Source organism: Sinocyclocheilus anshuiensis, unplaced genomic scaffold (genome assembly GCF_001515605.1).
Source record: "Sinocyclocheilus anshuiensis isolate Anshui unplaced genomic scaffold, SAMN03320099.WGS_v1.1 scaffold194, whole genome shotgun sequence".
Taxonomy (NCBI): domain Eukaryota; kingdom Metazoa; phylum Chordata; class Actinopteri; order Cypriniformes; family Cyprinidae; genus Sinocyclocheilus; species Sinocyclocheilus anshuiensis.
This window is the reverse complement of record NW_015546074.1, coordinates 497,294-519,549: the sequence shown is the minus strand read 5'-3', so window position 1 is coordinate 519,549 and position 22,256 is coordinate 497,294. Positions and strand designations below refer to the sequence as shown.

At 35.8% G+C, this 22,256-nt stretch overlaps 1 protein-coding gene across 1 annotated transcript in view; it reads right to left on the bottom strand.

Moving 5' to 3' along the window:
- The window catches only part of LOC107699795 (fibronectin type-III domain-containing protein 3a-like), a 62,445-nt gene that overhangs the window by 14,032 nt on the left and 26,157 nt on the right, over nucleotides 1–22,256 (bottom strand). Inside the window, exons 3-15 of the mRNA XM_016501189.1 lie at nucleotides 19,037–19,113; nucleotides 18,533–18,674; nucleotides 16,992–17,297; nucleotides 13,137–13,206; nucleotides 8,501–8,635; nucleotides 8,173–8,232; nucleotides 5,854–5,992; nucleotides 5,694–5,747; nucleotides 4,075–4,199; nucleotides 3,120–3,294; nucleotides 2,637–2,723; nucleotides 1,100–1,238; nucleotides 118–213 (exon numbers count right to left, since the gene is read on the bottom strand). Coding sequence (XP_016356675.1) covers nucleotides 118–213; nucleotides 1,100–1,238; nucleotides 2,637–2,723; nucleotides 3,120–3,294; nucleotides 4,075–4,199; nucleotides 5,694–5,747; nucleotides 5,854–5,992; nucleotides 8,173–8,232; nucleotides 8,501–8,635; nucleotides 13,137–13,206; nucleotides 16,992–17,297; nucleotides 18,533–18,674; nucleotides 19,037–19,113 — 1,605 coding nt within the window. The remainder of the gene's footprint in view (nucleotides 1–117; nucleotides 214–1,099; nucleotides 1,239–2,636; nucleotides 2,724–3,119; nucleotides 3,295–4,074; nucleotides 4,200–5,693; nucleotides 5,748–5,853; nucleotides 5,993–8,172; nucleotides 8,233–8,500; nucleotides 8,636–13,136; nucleotides 13,207–16,991; nucleotides 17,298–18,532; nucleotides 18,675–19,036; nucleotides 19,114–22,256) is intronic.

Here is a 22,256-nt window from a genome sequence, read left to right as displayed (position 1 = left end):
ACCTGATTCCAAGAAGAACCTGAAACACACACACACACACACACACACACACACACACACACAAGCAATTAATAAATAATCATCATACTGGCGGGATCAAATTGAGCATCTGTAGACACACCAGAAAACCTAATTGGAACGTACCACTTAACCCTTCAGACAGCTCTGCCACATATTTCGCCACATCTGAACCACCATTGTCTTTTGGAGGATCTGAGGCAACACAATAAAAAAAAACACACAAAAAAACCCACACACTTAGTTTTAGCAGCCAGTTCCAGTGTTATTTTAGTATTGAGATACTATTATAATATTTTAATTTAGAATTTTTTAAAACATTTTCTCTTTTGAAATAAATTTTAGTTTTTAATGCAGGTTTATATATTTTTGTTTCAATTTTTACTTTTACATTAAGTTATTTTAGTATCTCAACTTTACCTCAAGAAAGCAGAAATGAGAAAGCCAATGCAACTAGGTGAAATTAAATAAGCTTACATTTTTTTATTTAATTTTCACACTTAATGGCCCGGTTTCATAGACAGGGCTTAGCCTAAACCAGGATTAGGCCATTGTTCAATTAGGACATTTAAGTTATTTTTATAAACATGCCTTAAAAAAAGCATTACTGGTGTGCATCTTAAGACAAAACAAAGGCACTGACATGTTTTAAGATCAGTCAGTGCAAGTTTCTTTCAGTTGAAACAGCTCAGATTTACATTTTAGTCTAGGACTAGGTATAAGCCTTGTCTATGAAACCGGGGGAATGTTTATTTCATTTAAAACAATTAAAACGTTTTTTTTTTTATGGTTTTAGTTTATGATAATAACCCTGGCTAGCAGTACATTCTGCATTTCTATTGTAACATTTTAATATAATTAACCAAAGTTTCACTTCATCTTGGATGGAAATTTCTTTTTGTGAAAAACTGTTGTATACACAAAGAATACATTTCTAAAACTTTGCTTAGAAAGGCAGCTCACCAGGTTTCATGACTGAGCCATAAAAACAGTCAAAGTATATGAAGGTGATTTCTAGATTACTTTTGGTTTTACTGAGTCAAAGATCAAACTTTGTGTGTTTATAACATGCTGAACTGACCCCAGGTCAGACGGAAACTGGTCGGGTGAGGTTTTCCCTTCATTGTGAGTCTGCAGGGGCAGCCTGGTCTGTCAGGGGCCGTGGTGAACTCAGACACACCGCTGGGGTTACTTTTCCCTTCTGCATTATAGGCGATAACCTGCAATGATTAAAAAAAAAAAAAAAAAGGCAGATTGTAATCCATTATAGTAATGAGAGTGTGTGTGCGCGTGTGGTGGGGGGGATTTATTAATGATTCAAAATGTCACAATGCAAAAAATCTGCATGGTCCGAAAAATAGGCTTCATTATGACTCACCCAAACACTGGGTGCAGAGGGAATGCAAATCTCTAGAGCATTTCAAAACCCTTTATATTCACCACCAAATTTATCTCACTCAGAAACAGTTTTCCCCCTGATAAAAGCGCAGGATGAGGAAGCGTTTCACGGTTCAGAAATAAACAGTGCTGTTGTGATGTCATCTATCATAGTAATTGGCAGTAATTGGGGATGTGAGCTCTCGGAAGGTAATCAGCTCCTCTCATCAGGATACATGCAACCATTCTGATCGCATTAATACACTTTTGTTTTTGAAACATGATTATGATCAACCAACACCAGAGAACAGTGACCGATCGCATCACTACACCACCTGCTTCATCTCACAGCCGCTGGCAACAGCTGAGTCTCAATCATGAACAGGATGGGGTGAGGAGAATCAAGAGTTGAGGAGAGGAAACAAAAAACGGAGCAAAAAAGAATGGACTAACAAAAAACAAAGGAGTAACAATTAAACAAATAAAAGACAACAAGAACAAATAAAAGAACAAACTAACAAAATGAATAAACAAATGAAAGAAAAAGCACAAACAAAAAGAAAAACAAAAGAAACTGATAATGGAAGAAAGAGAACAAAAAACTGAGAATAAGAGAACAAATAGACTAAATAAAAAGAATGACAAAGAATAAACAAACAGAAAAGCAAAAACTAAAAGACTAAAATGATAGAAAAAGAAAGAACTGAAGAAAAATGAAAGACAGAAAGAAAGCGTATTTAAAAAAAAAGATTTAAAAAGTATAAAGGGAGAACTAACAAATAAAATAAGTAACAAAAGAAAGACAAAACAAACAAGAAACATACAAAAAATAAACAATAAGAGCAAAAAAAGAAAAACAAAATGAACTGATAAAAGGAAGAAAAAGAAAAAGAATAAACAAAAGAAACTGATAAAGAAAAAAACATTAGACCGCAATAATAAATTGACAGAATGAACAAACGGAAAAGCAAAAAATAAAAGAAATAGACTGAAATAAAAGAAAAAGATTGAAAAGAAAAGAAAGAAAATAAATGAAAGAAAGAAAAAATGACAAAGAATGTTCAAACAAAAAAAGAAATTGAATAAATAAAAGAACTAGCAAGCTAAAGAAACAAAAAAGAAACAAACAAACAAATAAAAAGAAAGAAAGAAACAAACTAACCTAACTAACAAAAAGAAAAGAAAAAATCACACAAACAAGGAGTCAAAAAGGCAATCAGTGTGTGTTTGTGTGTTCTCACCCTGAACCGGTATGTGGTGCTCCTGTGGAGGTTTCTGACAGTGTGTGACAGCTCATCACCATCATAACTGGCCTGGAACCCATAACCCTGTGAAACACATGACATATTCATGCAAAAACACATTAAAAACCTAACCTACTTATGGAAAACAAACTTTTTGGCCCATTTTACACCACGATTTAACATTTGCCTTCACAAGTATGAGACAGATCACGGTTTACTACCCACTTAATGTTTGCATAAATTATTTTTTACATAGCATGTAGCACTCTCAAGCTCAGTCCAGGATGCATCAGGACAAAGTAATGCTTATTCTGCAAAACTGATGTGGCTAACATATATCTCTGACTACCTCTAAAATCAGAGATAGAGGTTCATTCCAGGTATGAGCAGGGCTTATGTGTAATTTATTTGTCAGTTTTTTGCTGCTGATTGGAGTATGTGTTGCATTTCTGCGACAGTGTTTGTGCATCTCTCACTCACTGAGCCCTCCTCTTCCATCTCCAGCACGTAGCTGATTTCGTCCTCTTTCGGTGAGCCGGCAGGCCTGTGCCATCGCACACAGAGCCATGTGACCCCGGACTGAATCAGCTCAGGGCTTAAGGGAGGAGCAGGCACACTGCATGATGTCATGATGTGGACGACATCACTGAACTCACTATGGAAAAAGTAAACAAGTAAATGATCATAAGGACAAAATATATACTGTGTATATACAGTATACTGTGTTTTACGGAACACAAGTCACTTTTTTATCATCTGAAACATGCTGCAAATTATATTCCAAAGTATATATAATGTAAAACATGGGTAAAACGCACATAAATATGCACACACACAACATGTCAGTTCTAGTATTGCTAACTTGACAAACCACTGTGGTGTTATTTCAAATATGCGCATGTGAAGAATGCTGTTTAACGTGGATATTGGGGCATGAGTAAAGTACAAGACTTGTTTACATACTACATAATAGTTTAGCAACCAAACATTAGGCTACATCGGGAAGATGAAAGCACTTGGATTCATGCCGAATCAGAGAGGCACGTGAGCCCAATGCCAGTTTCAGTTTCACGTTTGTTTATAGGTTTGGCCTAAATGTTATTTATAATGAATACCACTATAATGTTTATATTGTTTGTAATGTTTGCAAGCATTTTATTCACCAATATTTCACATTATTTCTGAATGTAATCATAACATGCGCCGTGCGACTTATACACCGATGGAACTTAACTGTGTTTTTTTCCCTCTCAACAATGCAATTTTTACCCGGTACGACGGTACACGAAAATATGTTCCATTTCAATTCATGGTCAGGAATTTTTTCAATATATCTGCCATTAGCAGGAATTTAAAAAAAGGGAATTTTGAACAATTTTACAGTCTTTTTCTTTAGGAGCTGGATTTTGGAACATTTTGATACATTGATACATACCTCACCCCCATGTCATTTTTGGCTGCCAGCCGAAAATAATATCTGGAAGCTGTGGAGAGTTTGGTGAGTCTGTACTGCTTCTGAGGGCCGTAGTAGCACTGTTCAAATGCACCCGTCCCCTTCCCCTGTTCACAGATCACAGCTAGGATTAGCACATTATAGTACACAAATGCGTAAACCTCACCTCACAGACCCCAGATCAGCTGAGGAACTGTGTTTTGCATAAAGAAAATGAAGCATATTTTTTAAAACATTATGATTTTTTCCTCCAGTCCTCACAGTAATGTGTCTAGATGATTTACTTTCATTTTTTGTAACTAACAATCAGGGATGCACCGATACCACTTTTTTCAGAACGAGTCCGATACCGATACTTTCATTTTTGGTACTCGCCAATACCGATACGATACCTGTATTTTCACAGTATTTGTCCTTTTTCACAAACATTGGGTACAGAGACAAAATAATAATAATAATAATAAGAATCATGTTAGTTGGCTTCATTTAGCAAACAAATATTTCCGCACTTAATTATACCTGTTAAAATGTATTGTATAAGCTTTTGTTACTTTCACTGTTCATTTTAATGGCACATTAGAGCTGCTCCATTTCAGCAGCTCAATACTGTAATCATAAAACATTTTCCTAAAATAATGCAGGGAACCACTCGTTATACGTTATACGAGTAGGCACGTGCTATTTTGGTGATGTAATTTGCGTCACGCACACTGTACGCGGACCCTCGCGTACGAATAAAAACCATAATTCTAAAGCAACGCAGCGCGCGCACGTTTGCATTGGTGCAGAATGAGAGAGACACTTATAGCCTAGTGCATTTCACACAGTCTGCTAGTTTCACTTTTGAAGCAGCACAGAAGTGTGCGCTCTCTGACTCTCTCTCTCGCTTTCTCTCCCTCTCACGCTCTCCTTAACGTCAAATAACTTTAGTAACTTGTGCACCGTTTTGCTTGCTTGCTTTTGACATATCTGACCGAACTACAAACTTTCCAGTGATGTCTGTGAGATATTCACTCGACAAGCTCGCGCATCTGTGCAGCCGCGCACTCAATCCACTCAGCGCACTCTGCTTATCAGCTTGCGCACATCCGCTATACAGGCGTGAATATTGAATGTTTAACATTAATTACTTACATGTACTTCATAGACATCCTTAATCTCTAATAACTCCATTCTACTCTCTGTTGTTCTGTTGTCAGTGTTTCTTTTTCTGGACACAGCTCTGTTTACACGGTGTGTGGTATCGGCTTTTGGTATCGGGGCATTTTTACGAGTACGAGTACGAATACGAATACAGGAGCGCAGTATCGGGCCTGATACCGATACCAGTATCGGTGCATCCCTACTAACAATATTCCCATCACTGTAACACAGTAATAAAAATAATCCTGTCTGTGCACAATGTTTTTGCTTTCATCAAAATAAGCATTTAAATTTAGTACTAAGGTACAAATTGTATAATGCATATTTTTGCACATTACAGTAATGAGAACTGGTTTAAAAATTTACTTAATTTTCATAAACAATGCAAAAAAATCTACGTTTCTAAAAATAGGCTTAAGAAATATGAACACAAACAGCAATAACGGAAAATAATGCACCTCATCCCACTGAAGAATATAGTTTTGGATTTTGGAACCGTTGTCACATGGAGCCTAGAAAAAAAAATTGTTGTTATGCACTTAATATGTCTAGTTAAATATGTACTATAACATTTATGTGGGATTGTTGATGTGCCAGCGTGTTAATGTGTGCACACACCTTCCATTGCAGGACAAGGCTGCTCTTGGTGCCGCTGGTTTTGCGTGGCGGGCTGGGCCCGTCTGGCTCACAGCTCAGAGTGGTGAAGCTCACAGGCTCTGAAGGAACGCCTTGTAAACAGTTACACATGGCCTGGACCCTAAACACACACAACACATAGACTCATATTAGCATACAGAAACAGTACAATTACCAACGGTAAATGAAGGAATAGTTTTAGAACTTAAAGATTTTTATTTATAAAAACTGAATATTCTTGTAATTAATATAACCACATTTATTATTATTATTATTAAAGCAACTGCAACCAGCCAATGTGACAGTAACTTATTAATATTACTACATATTATTTATAAAGAATTTTATTAATAAAGAATGAATATTCTTGTAATACGATTAATATAACTATATTATTAGTACTATTACTAATTATATATAGGGAGGCACCAGTGAGGACATTTTCCTACTGATTAATACACTTGTGACAACTTACGATACAACAACGATATAACCAATTACACTGCACATTTTACAAGATATTTGTCAATGATGCTCAGGATCTGCAGCGCTTAGTTTGATCTTTAACGTTTATCTTAAAAATCTTTACCTCTTTCCCTTTCTTTGAACAAAATAAATGCTTGAAAATGATGGATTCCTTATTGTTCTTATTGAAAAAAAAAACAATAAAAAACAGTACAATGACAAACTCACTTATATTAAACATAATGCACCAAGAGCTTGTAACACTCCAAAGAGAAAGGAAAAATTGAAATCGCATCATATGACCCCTTTAACAAAATTAAGATGGGTGATGTACAGAGCCCTGCACATGAGATGTGGACAAAAATATATTTATTGTGGCCACGAATTCTGAATTTGTTCCTACGACTTAATTTGTTCCGTAATTTTATTGAATTGTGGTCATGTTTTTCTAATTAATTCCATAATTTTTATTTAATTAAAATGAAGAAACAAATTACTACAAACTACAATATCAAACTTGGGAACGAAGATTTTTTTTCTTTTTTCTCCCGCATGTCATATGAGGGGCTTAGTATACACCTGTGTTAACACAAATAAATGAAAGATCTGGATTTCCCCCTTACTTAAAAATGAATGCTTAATTTTTGGTTCATGATTATTCTTAATGAAAATCACAACAACAATAATAAAACCAAGACAAACTCACTTGTATTAAAGGCACAATATGTACGATTTTCGTAATAAAATATCCGAAAACCACCTGCACATTGTTATATATTTCATGCAGTTGTGCACTTACGTCATTCCAAAAGTTCCCAAGGATTTGTAAATCCAGAGAAATTCGAATTTTAAATAATGGCTCATCCCGGTTCATTGTCGCCTATCAATGACGTAATATATGCGCGGTTTATCATTTATTAATATCGGTTTCCGCTTGTAGAAACTATGGTAACACACGTGGACAAAAATGCTGCTGCAGTTAAACTAAATCCATTATTTCCATTCGCGAATAAAATGAAAATGAAATGAAAAGTGTTGGCTGCAGCATTAAATTTAGATCTGCTCAGTGTTGCACCATGAATCTTTTTCCGCGTTTTTACAGTGTTGCACGCTATAACCAATCACACACACGAGTCTGTTGAGTTTATGAACGCAGCGGCCAATCAGAGGCGTTTAGATGAGTCATCGATGAAACACCGGAGTTTTGTTCAGTGCGCACGCTCGCTATTCTCTCATCATAAACAACAAAGTGCAGATGTACGTATGATGTAAGTAGGAGATTCATTCATCAAAAAGTGTATAGACAGCTTTACTGTTTACTGATAATAAGGGGAGTTTTTTGAGAGTGCTTAAACTCGCGTTAGACTGAAGTCAGGCATACTGTTCTTTGACAATGTAACGTTAAATGTTCTTTGCTTGCTTTCTCTATATAATTTATTCGCTGTTTGGAAGACTTTGGAAGGTACAGGTAATAAAAAAAAAAAAATTAATTACATCCGTGAACATGATTCGGACATCTCTGGATGGTGAAACGACATCTTCTATCGTTCCACTCTCCTTCATGGCGTCATCAAGCTTCGCCTTTGTTATTGTTTTGAAAATGCGACCTCTAGTGGCGAAAACTTACATATTGTGCCTTTAAACATAGAAATATTGCTAAACAGCTGCTAACAATGATTACTGCGGCAAGCCTATCAATATAACTAAATATTCATAAAGAATTGTATTTATAAAGAAGTCATTCTTGACTGAGCTGTGCTGTAAATACTAGAATGTGTAAAACCAATTCTTATAATGTCTTATAATGTGCATTTAAAAATCAAAACTGACACAAACCTGACATGGTAGTCTGTTGCTGGTCTTAAGTTTTGTAAGGTTGCACTTAGTTCCACACCACTGACACAAGCAAAAGACACAAGAAAGAAAATATTAGTAATATTTTTGAAGAATGTAAACAATTAAAACAACTCGTCTGGATTCATCTATCGTTGTGATCTTAAAAGAGCTGCATATGTCAGGTGAACTGCTGTTGACCTTTAGCTATCACTGATTTCAGAAAACCCACAGCAAACCACAAAAAACAACAGCGAGTTCCTCAACTGCACCCACACCTTCTCCACATCCTGCCCAGAACTCCTCCGCAGCGTGACACGGAGCATCTCACCTGTAGGCGCTCTTGAACTTCCCATCCTTGCCACTGTGCGAGACTGAGACCTCGTACGTGAAGCTGGGCTCCGCAGGGCCTTCTTCTCCCTCTTTGGGCTCATCGTCACCTTCTGGCTGTGATGGGGCCACCCAACTCATATATTTTTTATATCATAAAAAAACAACAACATAGTACTATTATTTATTGTGCATTGCTAAACATTGCCTGAAACCTACTTTAGGCTAATTTGTATTAGGGCTGGGCGATATGTCAAAAATATCGTATCGATAATCGCCTTTAAAAATATCGCGTTATCCGCCCTAGGGGGGTTATTATTGCTGCTCTCCCTGCTCATTCATGACAGGCTGCATGGATGGGCAGGGAGGTTTTTGTCCAGAACAGAACTATACCGCCAAACCAAACTTTATGCTAAGTATCTATCATTTTGACAATAGCGGTCCTGACAGAAGTTATATTTTTGGCAACTGTAAAGTAGGGCTGGGCGATATGTCAAAAATATCGTATCGATAATCGCCTTTAAAAATATCGTGATATCCGATAAAATCGTCTACCTAAGCCCCACCTCCACCACGCCCCGCCCCTCCCCCGCCAAGACAACATTGCTGACACGCACCATAAACACACCATGTTCAGTTTGGTCTTAATTATTGCCACAAAGTTTGGTTTTACTTTTCTTAGTTTGTGCTAAAACATTAGTTTTATCATGAATGACTAAAATCACGCAGGGATTAAAAAATAATTCTGAGCAAAAATGTTAAGGATTTTTTTTTCCCTTTCTGGTAGCCTAGTAGTTCGGAGGTCTCTTTCGGCCCGTTTTTAATCCACAAAATAATATTCAGTGTTGGGCTGCCGAAACTCCGAACGCATGCATGTTGAGGGGCGAGCTGAGAAGCCTACTAATGTCTTCATCCGTCTTCATTCTATAAAGTTTTGTTGCAAATGAATTAAGAATTTATAGTGCTATATCTCAGCTCAATTAAACATAATTATATTGTATACACGGTTTAAAAAATCTTTAAAAATATTGCACTTAAGGAATTTGCGTATTTTAATTATACCTGTCAAGTTTGTGGGTTTTCATCATTATACAGTCGGTTTAAATAAATATTCAGAAACACATGCAGTGCTACTTTGTCTTTTTTCTGTTTAACTTTTATTAAACTGCAGATCAAAAGAGAATAGGCCTATACCCTAAATAAGGATAAATTATATTGGAACGCATCTCCAAAATAATCGCAAACAGAGATGCACGTTGCCATTACAGTAGTCAGCGCCGAACAACAGGCAAATAAAATATAAACTGAGGTTACAAAAGTGATTCAGTCAAGATCAGTGAGGGATTTTCCTTTCTTTTGTTCTTTGATTAACATTAATGTCTGGCGGCAGCTGTCAATGCATGGATCCAATACACCCTTGTTTTCTTTCTCAACTCTTTACGTTCACTTAAGACATAACCGATTGTATTTATGGGATATTTTTATATAATTCTGTGTGTATTTGTCCATTCGAATGTGTAAGAACGCGAGAAAGAGACCTCAGTCCAGTGTTCGCGTATATAATGTTGATAATCGTCTGTTACCTGACTGCTGATATCGACATCGCGATACTTACGAGACATCGCCGATATATGATAATATCGCCCAGCCCTAATTTGTATGCACAAATGCCACAAGTTGTTGCATTCGAGAAGTGACAGATTTATTTATTTAATTTTTATCAACTTTTTCTTTAATTTTAAGACAAAATGTACACAAAACAAAGAGATTTAAAATTTGAATGCAAATATCGGTAGAATTCTCAACAGGTGTGTCTACAAATTTGCATAGATTTGGTTTCTGGGTGAAGTCTTGGTAATTGTGCAAAACTAACTTTTGTTCAATTTGATTCGTAGTGGTATTAATTTATTAATGAGTTGAACAATTTGATCAACTTGGAATATCTCTTTTTCCACAAACATTTTTTGTTCAACAGATGTGCTTAATGTGCAAAAAAAGCACATCTGTGCAAAAAAAATAATTGTTTTGTAATTGTAGTTGTGCTTTTCCTTATTGTGAAATGTACTTAACAAGACCAGAAACACAATCTATGCATGTTTGCAGACATAAACACAGAGAATGCTTGATGTTTCCAAGGTAGATCGTGACTTCCATCTTTCCCATCAGCTCTGTTAAATTTTTCTTGGGCGAAAACCAAAAATCCAGTGAATAACTTTTGTGAGAGTTGGTCTAAATATTATTTAACAGATAATTTAACAGAGCTGATGGGAAAGATGGAAGTCACGATCTACCTTGGAAACATCAAGCATTCTCTGTGTTTATGTCTGCAAACATGCATAGATTGTGTTTCTGGTCTTGTTAAGTACATTTCACAATAAGGAAAAGCACAACTACAATTACAAAACAATTATTTTCATAACTGACTTGACAGGGGATTGTCTGTGCAAATAGTCTGTCTCAAAGAAGCCCTTTTAATTTTAGGTCCCCTAAACAGACTGAGAATCTGTGTTTGCAAACTGAGTGAATGTGATGCACAAGGACAGAAAAAGGACTGTATATACAGACGAAAAGGAAAAGTTTTAAATGAGTGAAAACAAGATGCATGACTAATTCAAACTCAATTTTTCTGACTTGGTGAAACCCATTGTCTTGTGTTCAACTACTTTCAGAGGTTAATTGTTCCCTGGGGCTAATCGGCTATATATTTAACTACATGCACGTTTATGTGGGAAATACAAACGTCTGCTTGTTTCGCCTGGAAAGAGTCACTTTAGTTTATTTTAATGACATGCGGCACTTCCCCTCCGGAACAAAAGAGAACTCCTGTTATGCAAGAAGGAATATTTTTAGCTTTATTCCAGTTGAGAAACAAGCGTCTCGTTTAGTTATGGATGCATGACTATGTACCTTTCGGGTTTTCAAACAAGAATAGCTCAAGTTAATGCAGATTACTAAGCCAAAACTGGCTTAAAAAATAACCTATTTTATCTGTGCCTTGCGGGGCATGATTCTCTCCTCTGCACTTTTTGCTACAACATTTCTCACTGCTTAAGTTGTGGAAATAATTTTTCAGTTACTGATGCAACTGATCTACATAAATCTGACCAATATCTTTGACTCATCATTCTGAGTAGGCAAAATATGTGACAATAAATATAGCAGATAATGTTTTATGAGCAGCAAGGAAGGACAGCATACTTTGTGAAAATTAACATGCACTTCATTTGCTTAATACTTGCATCAAAAATTCTGGAAAATGGATCATTATGCAAAAGTAACTCTTGTAGACCTTTTAAACTGATTTGTAGTGGCCTTAATTTATTCATTCTTCATAGAGTTAAGAAAAGGTAGAACGATACTCAAATAATGCATGCTACACTTTTTCTCCAACTAATTTTATTCCATCTTCACCAAATTTGTCTCACAATCTTCAGACCAATCCTCAGAAAAGTTATTGGCTAGATGTTTGGTTTTTGCCATTGTTTCTCCCAACCAGAATTGAATAAAAGATGGAAGTCTTGACAAAGCTTTGCGCTACTGAAACAAAACAGTTTTTACCTATCTAGGTGGTTCATAAGGAGTCCAAAGACATTAATTTTACAATGTCTGCCAAATTGTTTTGGCACATTTTTTATACACTTTTTTTTTTTTAAATACCTAAATCTATCAGATGAAATTTCCTCTTCAATATATTTCTTTTATTTATTTTTTTTATTCCAATTAAAAAAAATTAAGAAATGTTTGGGACATGACCTTACATTTTCTAAGAAAACAATGAAATACAATTAATCTCTTTTCTATATATCACTTGCATGTAAATGGTGGTAAAGAGCTTGTATACTGTACTATATTTTGTGAATAGTATTTTGAATAGCATGCTTAATCGGCCTTTTTAAAAATGATTTGTAGTGCCTCTATTATTTATTTATATCTCATGGCCTACTAAGATTAAAAAAAATGTTCAGGACAATGTTCAAAAAAGGTTTGAATGTCTAATAGGGATTTAACGGTTCACTCAACGTCACGATTCGATTCACGATTTTGATTTCACAATTTTTTTTTTCTTTACAAAATGAGATTTAAGACAAATTATAAATTAAATGTTTCCGCTGTAAACTAAGCAGCGCTGCACTTATGAACTTTAATATGCATTATACAGAGGCAAGATGAAAAGAAAAAATACCATCTAAACTTTTCTAAAGACAGTAAGTTCCCCTCAGACATGCATTCATATAAACTCCTACCCCTAAATTAATCACGATTTGTTTAGCATCTCAACCGATTTGAATCGTCACATATTTGAATCGATTTTCAACCGGCTCGCGGTTAATTGTTACATCCCTAATGTCTAATGACAAAGGATCGGTAATCACTATTATAGTGAATTGGACAGGGCTGTTTCGCCAAAGCTAAACTCACTGTTTCATGAAAACACCAATAAACCAGATCCCAGCACACCAGACAAGACAGCCATTTAGCTTCCTCTATGAATCAAATCAAACACAGCATTAATGACCCATTATGGAGAGCCATTACTGTCTTCTTGTGGGGACTATAATCATGCATGGATGTCGAGTTTTTGCGACCGTGGAAATGACTGTCATTAAGAAAACCGTTGACGCAGCAAGCAGCCGTACAGTTCTTCAGAAGGTGGTTTCTCAGTGAGAGGACTGTCAAATGTTGCATAAAGGCCTTTCAAATAGCTCACTAAGAAGAACAGTATGCAATATCAGTATGATTATACCAGCGATAGACTAATGGATTTAGGCAGGCTGATTAATAGACTGGTATTTGGCCAGCGTGAGATTGTCCACCCTTTCAAAAGGTCAAGCCACATCGATGGATCCATTTTCAAACATATTTTGGCGAAGGGATTTTGAATAAATATTAGGTAAAATAAGTGTACCCAACAACGTTTTATTTTGCTTTCCCAACACAGACTTCGCAAGCCAAGCAACTAGCTAGTGCTGGGCGGTACGACCAAAAATGTATATCACGGTATTTTTCAAAATTATACCGGTAGACGCGGGAGCTGATGGCAAGGGGCGCTGGATATTTGTGGCGGTCAATGTGGATATTGTGGATGAGTTCTTCTGTATCATCACGTTCTATTAGTTCTACAGCTTCAGTTTCGGAACTTTCACGCTAGTAACACATACAGCTGTTCCCTCACCACAGTGCAACAGTGAAAAGGGACCCATTTCAAACAGTGTTGCGTTCCGAACGTTGTTTAAGTGACATACTTGCGGTATTTTAAAAATTCATATCATAACAAAAATAAACACCGGTATTCGGTATGAACCGGTATACCGCCCAGCACTACAACTAGCCATTATCTATTTTTAAATTATTTAAAGGCATGGCTAGATTCTAAGCAAGCAGAAAAATATATTTAAACTTCATCAGGCTTGAAAGGTAACATTTGGTCTGCTTCATCTCTGGATAAATCTGCCAATCTTCTGTGGTTCGCCTGCTTATCAATGTTTTTTTCTAAACATACAATTTTATTAAAATATGTTTATTTAAAATAACTGATCCTGTATTAATATTTAGTTGTAGAATAAACTGTAGAGTAAATAAAGCATTGCTAGTTGACATTTATTCATGTGATGCAAAGCTGAATTTTCAGCAGCCACTACATGATTCTTCAGATATCATTCTAATATGCTGATTTGCTGCTCAAGAAACATTTATTATTCTCAAGAAAGTTGAAAACAAGCGTGTTTTTAATATTTTTGTGGAAACCATAACATTTTTTACGATCCTTTAACCTTTAGTGAATAGAAAGTAAAACAAAGCATTAGTTTGAAAGCGAAATATTGATAGTATACATGTCTTTACTGTCACTTTTAATCATTTTAACCGGTCCTTGCTGAATAAAAGTATTAATTTGGTGTGTTTATATATATTAAAATACCAGGCAACTGCTAAAAATGCTTAAGAAAACTATGGGTTAACATTAAATGAAAATCAAAATATGCACATAAATATTAACAAATGAACATTAAAATAAAATCATCCCCTTACCACTGGCTTGCAGATGGAGTTTAGTCGTTCCTGAAGAGCCTTTGCTTCTTTGTCCAGTTCTACATACATTAAAAAAAAACACAACAACAAAAAAAAAAAAAACAATATCTAGATAAGACTACTCCCTTATCAACAGTTTCAAAAAAGAGGACAAGGTTTCATGTTCAGTCTCGCCTATTTAATCACACAAAAGGCATTTATTTTCCATGAATGGATTAATAGATACACCAAGTTTAGCTGGCATACAGTAACTCCAGCGGAGTTCCTCCAGGCTGGAGTTAGTTAGCACTGATAAATGACTGAGTCAGTGCAGGGGTAATTACAGCTAATGTTATCTGCAGCAGCCTAAAGCTGAAGGAGTTAATGAGACCAGAGACGAGCTGCTCGGGCCAGTTTACAACGGGCCCATCCCTGGAGCCCTGCTTCTACCTGGAACCTGAGATATAATCATCCTAGGAAAAAGAAGACTTAATGGGACATTGATGTCTGTTAATGCTAATAGCTAGTTCCTAACATATCACCATCAGTGATCGCACGCATGAGTAACTCCAGTTGGTTATTGATTGAAGGAGAGATAAATAGTAAATATTTAATTACCTGGTCGGTTTTAAGCAAGTTTATCTTTTAATTAGATGTAGTAGGAGATTATCATTAAAGTCTAATTTGTAAAACTATGTTCGTGCTAAAATGTGATTGGATGAGCCAAAGTTGATACTAAGGCCCAATCCCAATTCTACCCCTTAGCCCTTCCCCTTTCCGGTAGGGGTAAGGGGAAGGGCCAGATAGCCCTTTAAACGAAGATTTTTCGGGACCACACTTCAAACGAAGGGGTATGAATTATCTCCGCGTAAACCGGCTTCAGTGGCAACATGGCTGCCCGAGCTAACAAAAAGACACATAAATGTAAGCAATTTTGGCATTAATAAAGATTTTAAGGAAAAGTAATAATTTGTTTTATGTTACGTTCAATCGTGAGTTCATATTTACGGTCATGTTACTCAAAGAAATGTTTGCAAAAAATCTCTAAACTTTGCTAACGTCATATCATTACAGACTGCACGATAGTGCCACAACATATTTTCATGTCTGATCAGGGCGATAACCACCATAGACATTGAGGGGGGCTAGTCCCCCCAATAATTAAAAATCGCTAAACCCTTTTCTTAAATATTGCCAATTCGAGAGAGAGATGAAACTTGCGTGTATGCGCGTCTGTGCGTCTCTCTTTACAATGAGTGAGTTTACTTCAAAAACGGCGATTTTATCCTCTCGTCAAAATCTAATTTAAAAAATAAATATGATGGAAAATATAATTTAGAGATTCGATATTTAAACTGTTATTAATAAAAGTTGCGGGGCAGCATTGACAAGTTTCTTTTCTCCTGGATGTGTGAGCTGCGCGATCTCCGATATGTGTGTGTGTCAGTAAGCAGCACATTAATATAGAACGGTAATTAAAGGCTCTAATGCACACCAGCACACCAGTATAGGTGTACCATACTGGTATTGTAGGAGCTAGACGACATATGATGACGTGTGACGTATAGTAGTGGTGTCACAATTCTTAGGGGAATATTTTCACCCCTAGGCGGAGGGGAAGGGGTATAAAATAGAATTGGGATTGGGCCTAAATAGCTGATTTACGCAAACCTATTAATGCAACAAGACTATATATCTATACATAATACCTCACGATCAGTCTAATAAACTGCAGTGGGGTTCCAAGAGCTGAGACAATACTGAAACACTATGATTTTCTTCATGTAAACCTTAAAATACATGAAGCTTTGGATTTAAACAAATGTAAAGTAAAAGAAAGCAGTAGTATTTGATCAGTATTATTCATTAATGAAATGTAAACAAATAGGTGGACAGTGATAACTTTCATTATGTCATGGTTTTCACTTAAATTCTTATACTGATAATATCATTTGAAACAAAAAGGTAAAATAAACCAAGCAAAAAATAAAAGTAAAAAACAAAAAGCACAAAACAAAACTCTTATTAGATCACCATAAATAAATGTAATCATTGCTTTACCACTGGTAAGACACAAGAAGCAGCGTGTTCCATTTTCACATGGGTTTTAGGCACTATGCTTCATTTTGAGCCTCACGCCTATTAAAGGGATAGTTCACCCAAAAATGAAAATTCTGTCATCATTTACTCACCCTCATGTCGTTCCAAACCTGTATGAGTTGCTTTCTTATGTTGAACACAAAAGAAGATATTTTGAAGACTGCTGGTAATCAAACAGTTGGTGGATGCCATTGACTTCCATAGTATTTTTTTTCCTACTATGGAAGTCAATAGCAACCACCAATCTTCAAAATATTTCTGGTAAACATTCATAAACGTTTTTGGGTGAACTATCCCTTTAACTGTGGTAAAAACACTGTAACACACAGCATCCTGTGGCTTACTGCTTTACTCTAATGGTTCTAGGACCCTAATGTATATCCTACCTCCAGATTCCGTGTCCTTCCCTCTCCCTGGACTTTTGCCCAGGGAGGTGACTGCAGTGCTGGGCTGTGCTTGCTCATCTGCACCCTTACCCCCCAGCCCGTTCTGGAGATCTCCTCCTGACGGCGGTGTCCCACGGCTCTTCTGCGGGGACGGAGGGGGACTGTCTTTGGAGAGGGCCAGGCCTCCACCTCCCCCTCCGCCCACCCCGTGCCTCTCCTTCAGTTTCTTCTGCAGCCGCTCGTAGGTTTTGCTAGCCCTTTCATCTCTGTGAGCAAATGCCGCACGTCCATGTGGAGGGTGAGTATCTGAGGAAATCGGAAAACAGAGATACATGTAAGGAATAATGTGCAACGGATCATTGAATTATTGAAAAATAGTGCACAGGTGATAATGTGCCATGCAGCGAAGTGTCCATGATCTGAAATGTATAAATTCTTAATAAATATATATATATATTTATCCTAGAAATGCAAAAAGTTGATTTAGGGAATAAGGGTCTGTAGCTACTATAATTAAGTAAGAAATAGTAGTCTAAAGGCTTTTTCACACTGAACATGAAAATTTGGTGCAATATGACGCTTTTGAATCGAAAAAAAAAAAACAGATCCCTATGGGGCTATTTACACTCCGATCATTCGCAGCGCAAAAAAGCGAAAACAATTTTTTATTCTATTTTTAATTTTTTAGTTTTCATTTAAATTTAGTTGATAAGTTAATAATTGATAATAATTGTCATTTTTAATATCGTTATTTAGCTTTCATTTTTTGAATTTTAGTTTTATTAATTTTAGTACTTCAAAAAATTTATTTAGTTAGTTGACAAAGCAACATTTCTAATTTTCGTTTAAGTTTTTCTTCTAACATTATATACGTATATATAATTATTATGTATATAATAATAATAATTATTATTATTATTATTATTTTATTTCAGTAGTTTTAGTTTCAATTAACAATAACACTGATTATGCCATTAATATTAATAAAACAGCAATACTATCAAGAAAAATTATCACTGCCCTTATTTTTATGTATTTTCTCTTTATTACTGATTGTTTACTTGAAAAACGTATTACTCTAATACTTAACTCAAAAACTCAATTTCATTTAAAAAGACTACATGCAATTGATTTAATTAATTTTTATTATGTATTAATATTAAAATGATTACCACTATGAATATTCATACAGGATAAATGACCGATATTAACTTCTAATATTCACTAAATTGCTGTTAATAATTAAACTTAATTATATTAATTAATAAATATATTTAATCATTTTTTTGTGTAATTTTTAAATATGTGCATTTATAGCATACTTCATAATAATATTAATGAAATTTTAGTAAAGTGTCCCAAGTCTATGGTAAAGGTAAGTGTTCCCTACAGGATTTTGTTTTTGTTGTGTTGACTATTTACTGGAAACATATTTCACAGCTTTTCAGTCTTTCCCTCTCTGAGAGTTCATAACTCAGCTAAAATATAGGCCTATATTTTTTCCTTGAAGAGTCAGCAGTGGCACAGCATTCTGTCCTCACTCTTGGTAAAGCAAAAGTGTGTGTGTGTGTGTGTGGCGTGGGGCGGCGGAGGGGGCGGGTGGTGAAGCGGGGAATGGCCTCCCGGATGAAACTCCGTCTGAGGTAAGACCAACACCCGCCTCACTCCGTTCTCCTCAATGATCTATATGGAAAGATGGAGAGAAAATTACACAGGGAATACTGCACATACTGTACTTGTAGCCTGATTTGAGGTAAAGATTTTGATATCTTGTTGAAATGTACAGCATTTTGGAATTTTATTTATTTTTTTATCTATTCCAGCGCACTCTATCTAGCTCTTTTATAGGCAAGAATGTGTCCTAAGGGAGCAGTCTTCACTTTTACAGTGCCTATGATGCCTGAAAATGCTGTTAGGTCGGACGCTCAACAAGATTGGAAAAGGGCAATAGAGATGTAAATGAGAACGAAAATTGCACCTTTTTGACCAAACCAAAATAACAACTCCTATAAAAATAATATGAAATTAATTCCGTAATGACTCACCTGTTGAACATATCCAGGAGGCACATAGATTTGAGGCACTGAACCGTTTGGGGACATCATGGGAACCTGAGCAGGACCTGCAGAGGAAACATTATGAACAATAAATATAACATTGTCAAGCACACACCATGTCAAGTCAAGTCACCTTTGTTTCTATAGCTCTTTATACAATACAAATTGGTTCAAAGCAGCTTCAAAGTGCTACACGTGATCCGAGATACAGTGCTCTTCAAATCATGTAACCTATTTTACTTTCGTAATACGCCGCAATTTGGAGTGAAACAGTACTTGTTTTTTTTATATACACTGAGAATTTAATGGATCATGAATTTGTGACCGAATAATTAAGACAGGCTTGTTGAATTGGACCAACCGCTTCATTGATAAGATCCAACTCAAAAGAATTATTTTTTTTCACAAAGAGCTTTAAAAAAGATTCTTGAAGAGTAAAGTGAAAAAGAAATTTGGCATAATATTTCATTATTATTATGACTATTATTATTATTATTTTTGTTATTATAAGCAAAGCAGCATTAAAAAAAACACTCTATTGGTGCAATCAAGTGGTGCAACTATAAATGAAAAATAATTTTCACTAAAAAAAATATTTTCGAAGGTTTTTCAATTAATAAGATGTGTACACATGTATTCAAAGGAAAATGTTATCGGTTTTTACTTGAAAAAATGTCATGTGATGTAACCTTCATGTGATCACTTAAAATGTGATTTTTCAAAACACTATTGAACCAACATTAATACAAAGGCTGTATTTCTAAGAAACTTAAACTAAATTTTTCATTTTCTTTATTTTAGACACTCATTGATTGGTGTGAGTAAATGACAATGATGATGAATTCAAATGTTTGACTGACATTCAAACACAAAGCAGCTAAGAAAAACGGTCATTTTGGGTCATATTTACTGCTGTGTGCAGTTCACTTTCACATTAAAAAAAAAAGAGTTTTAGCTTTTGCCCCAACATTGATAAGTATTTTAGACACTCATTGATTGGTGTGAGTAAATGACAATGATGATGAATTCAAATGTTTGACTGACATTCAAACACAAAGCAGCTAAGAAAAACTGTCATTTTGGGTCATATTTACTGCTGTGTGTAGTTCACTTTCACATTAAAAAAAAAGAGTTTTAGCTTTTGCCCCAACATTGATAAGCATATGTAGTACGTCAGTGCAAACAATTCCTGACATTTCCTTAGCTGGGTAAAGAAACACACTGAGCTGAATGTGTCTGCATAGCAGTTGATAAAACGCTACAGTCTAGTTTTAGTGTTTGTGCAGGAAAAACTGCAACTCAGCAAAGCCTGTTACAGATCAGTTATTTCATGCATTCCTTTGCAATCTGACACTTTCACTTTCAGAAAAGACTCACAGAGCTTGTTAGAGCTGGATGATGCAAAGGACAGCAAACACACACGCAAACGCAAAAGGACACAAGTAAACAGACCTCCGTCCTGCTGTGCAGGTGTAGTTCCTACGCTCATGGTTAAAGGGCAAAGCAGCAGAGAAAATAACAGTCCTCCATGAAGAATAGGAATATGCGTGTGGGCTTGTATTTGTTTTTCATCCTCTTCCCTCTCTTTAGTGCAAAGGTTTCTAATTCCACCTTTCCAGACAAGATCCGTCAGTCACAGGTAAAAGGTAAAAGTCCCCTGCACTTCAACTACAGACTGTGGATCAAGGTCTGGCTGGCATGGTCAAGTTAATTACTGCTAGTATATACCGTAATTACACTGTTCTGTGGGCAAAAAAAAAAAAAAAAAAATTAAATACAAGATAGATAGACAGACAAACAGATAGATGCTAGATTATATAAGAATTAATTACTTTAGGAATAAAACTCTGACATGCCGCACAGATTTGAAAAACAATTCAATGTGGGCTAACAGTACAAGCGTGATGAATGAAATTTTAGTTTGTTTCGTCATTCTGCATACCGTTTCCTTTCATTTAAAGCGGTGTTCATTCGCCTGTCCTTAAAAGCTTAACACCCAAATCAGTCCAATCGTGTAATGTGTCGTAAAAGGCAATCTACTGCGGGACATGGTTTATTTTAAAAACAGTTATTAAAAGTGCATTTAACTGTGAAAGCGACTGTTCCTCAGGCGGGTTCTGTGCGCGCACTCTGACACGGAGCTAAACACGAACAAGCAAAGTATACTTGGGGCTTCAGGTGCACACATAACTGGTCAAAAATACACAAAAAAATGTCAAAATGTCCATTCTCATGAGTATTTACATAAAGACAGTCAGTTATGTCTTAAATGAACAAACAATTGAGAAAGAAATCGGATGTGTATATTAGATCCATGCATTGTGTTAAAGGGACAGCAGCCTAATAAACCTACTGCTGTCTGTGTCATTAAAGGGTTAGTTCACCCAAAAATGAAAATTAATTTAATCAGTCATGTTGTACCAAACATGTATTAATTTTTATTTATTCTTACGCTGAACACGAAAGATATTTTGAAGAATGTGGGTAACCAAACAGTTGCTGGTCCCCACTGACTTTAATAGTAGGAAAAAGAAATATGAAAGTCACGAGGGACCATCAACTGTTTGGTTTCCCACATTCTTCAAAATAACTTTTATGTTCAACAGAAGAAAGAAACTCATTCGGGTTAAAAACAACTTGAGAGTGAGTAAATGTTGACAATTTTCATTATTGGATGAACTATTCCTTTAATGTTAATAAAATAAAACACAAAGAGAAAAATAACTCACTGCTCTTGACTGAAGAACTTTAATACAGTTGCTAAAGTTCAGCAGTAATAAAATAACTTGAAATTTTCAACAACTGTCTTTGATCTTCCAAGCTGTTTAATGGCAGTCAGCGGGTGTTGCAGTGCTTCAGTCCAAAAGAAGTGAAATACAGCGCATCCATCCATAATAAAACTTCCTCACATGGCTCCGGGGGGTGAACAAAGGCCTCCTTTAGTGAATCGATGTGTTTTTGTAAGAAAAATAAACATATTTAAAACATAATAATTAATTTAATCTAGCTTGCGCTCACTGTTGTACATGGAAGCAGCTCCGGGAGGATGACGTAGGACGTCGGCGTTGCGCATGCACCGCACAGAAGTGAAGAACGCGGAAGCGCAGTCACGAATTAGAAGTAAAAAACGAGGATAAGCCAAGAGGAGACTGGTTTTCCTTTGCTAAAGTAAGGAAACTTTGCTTCCTTTGCTCCTGTAAAAAAACGC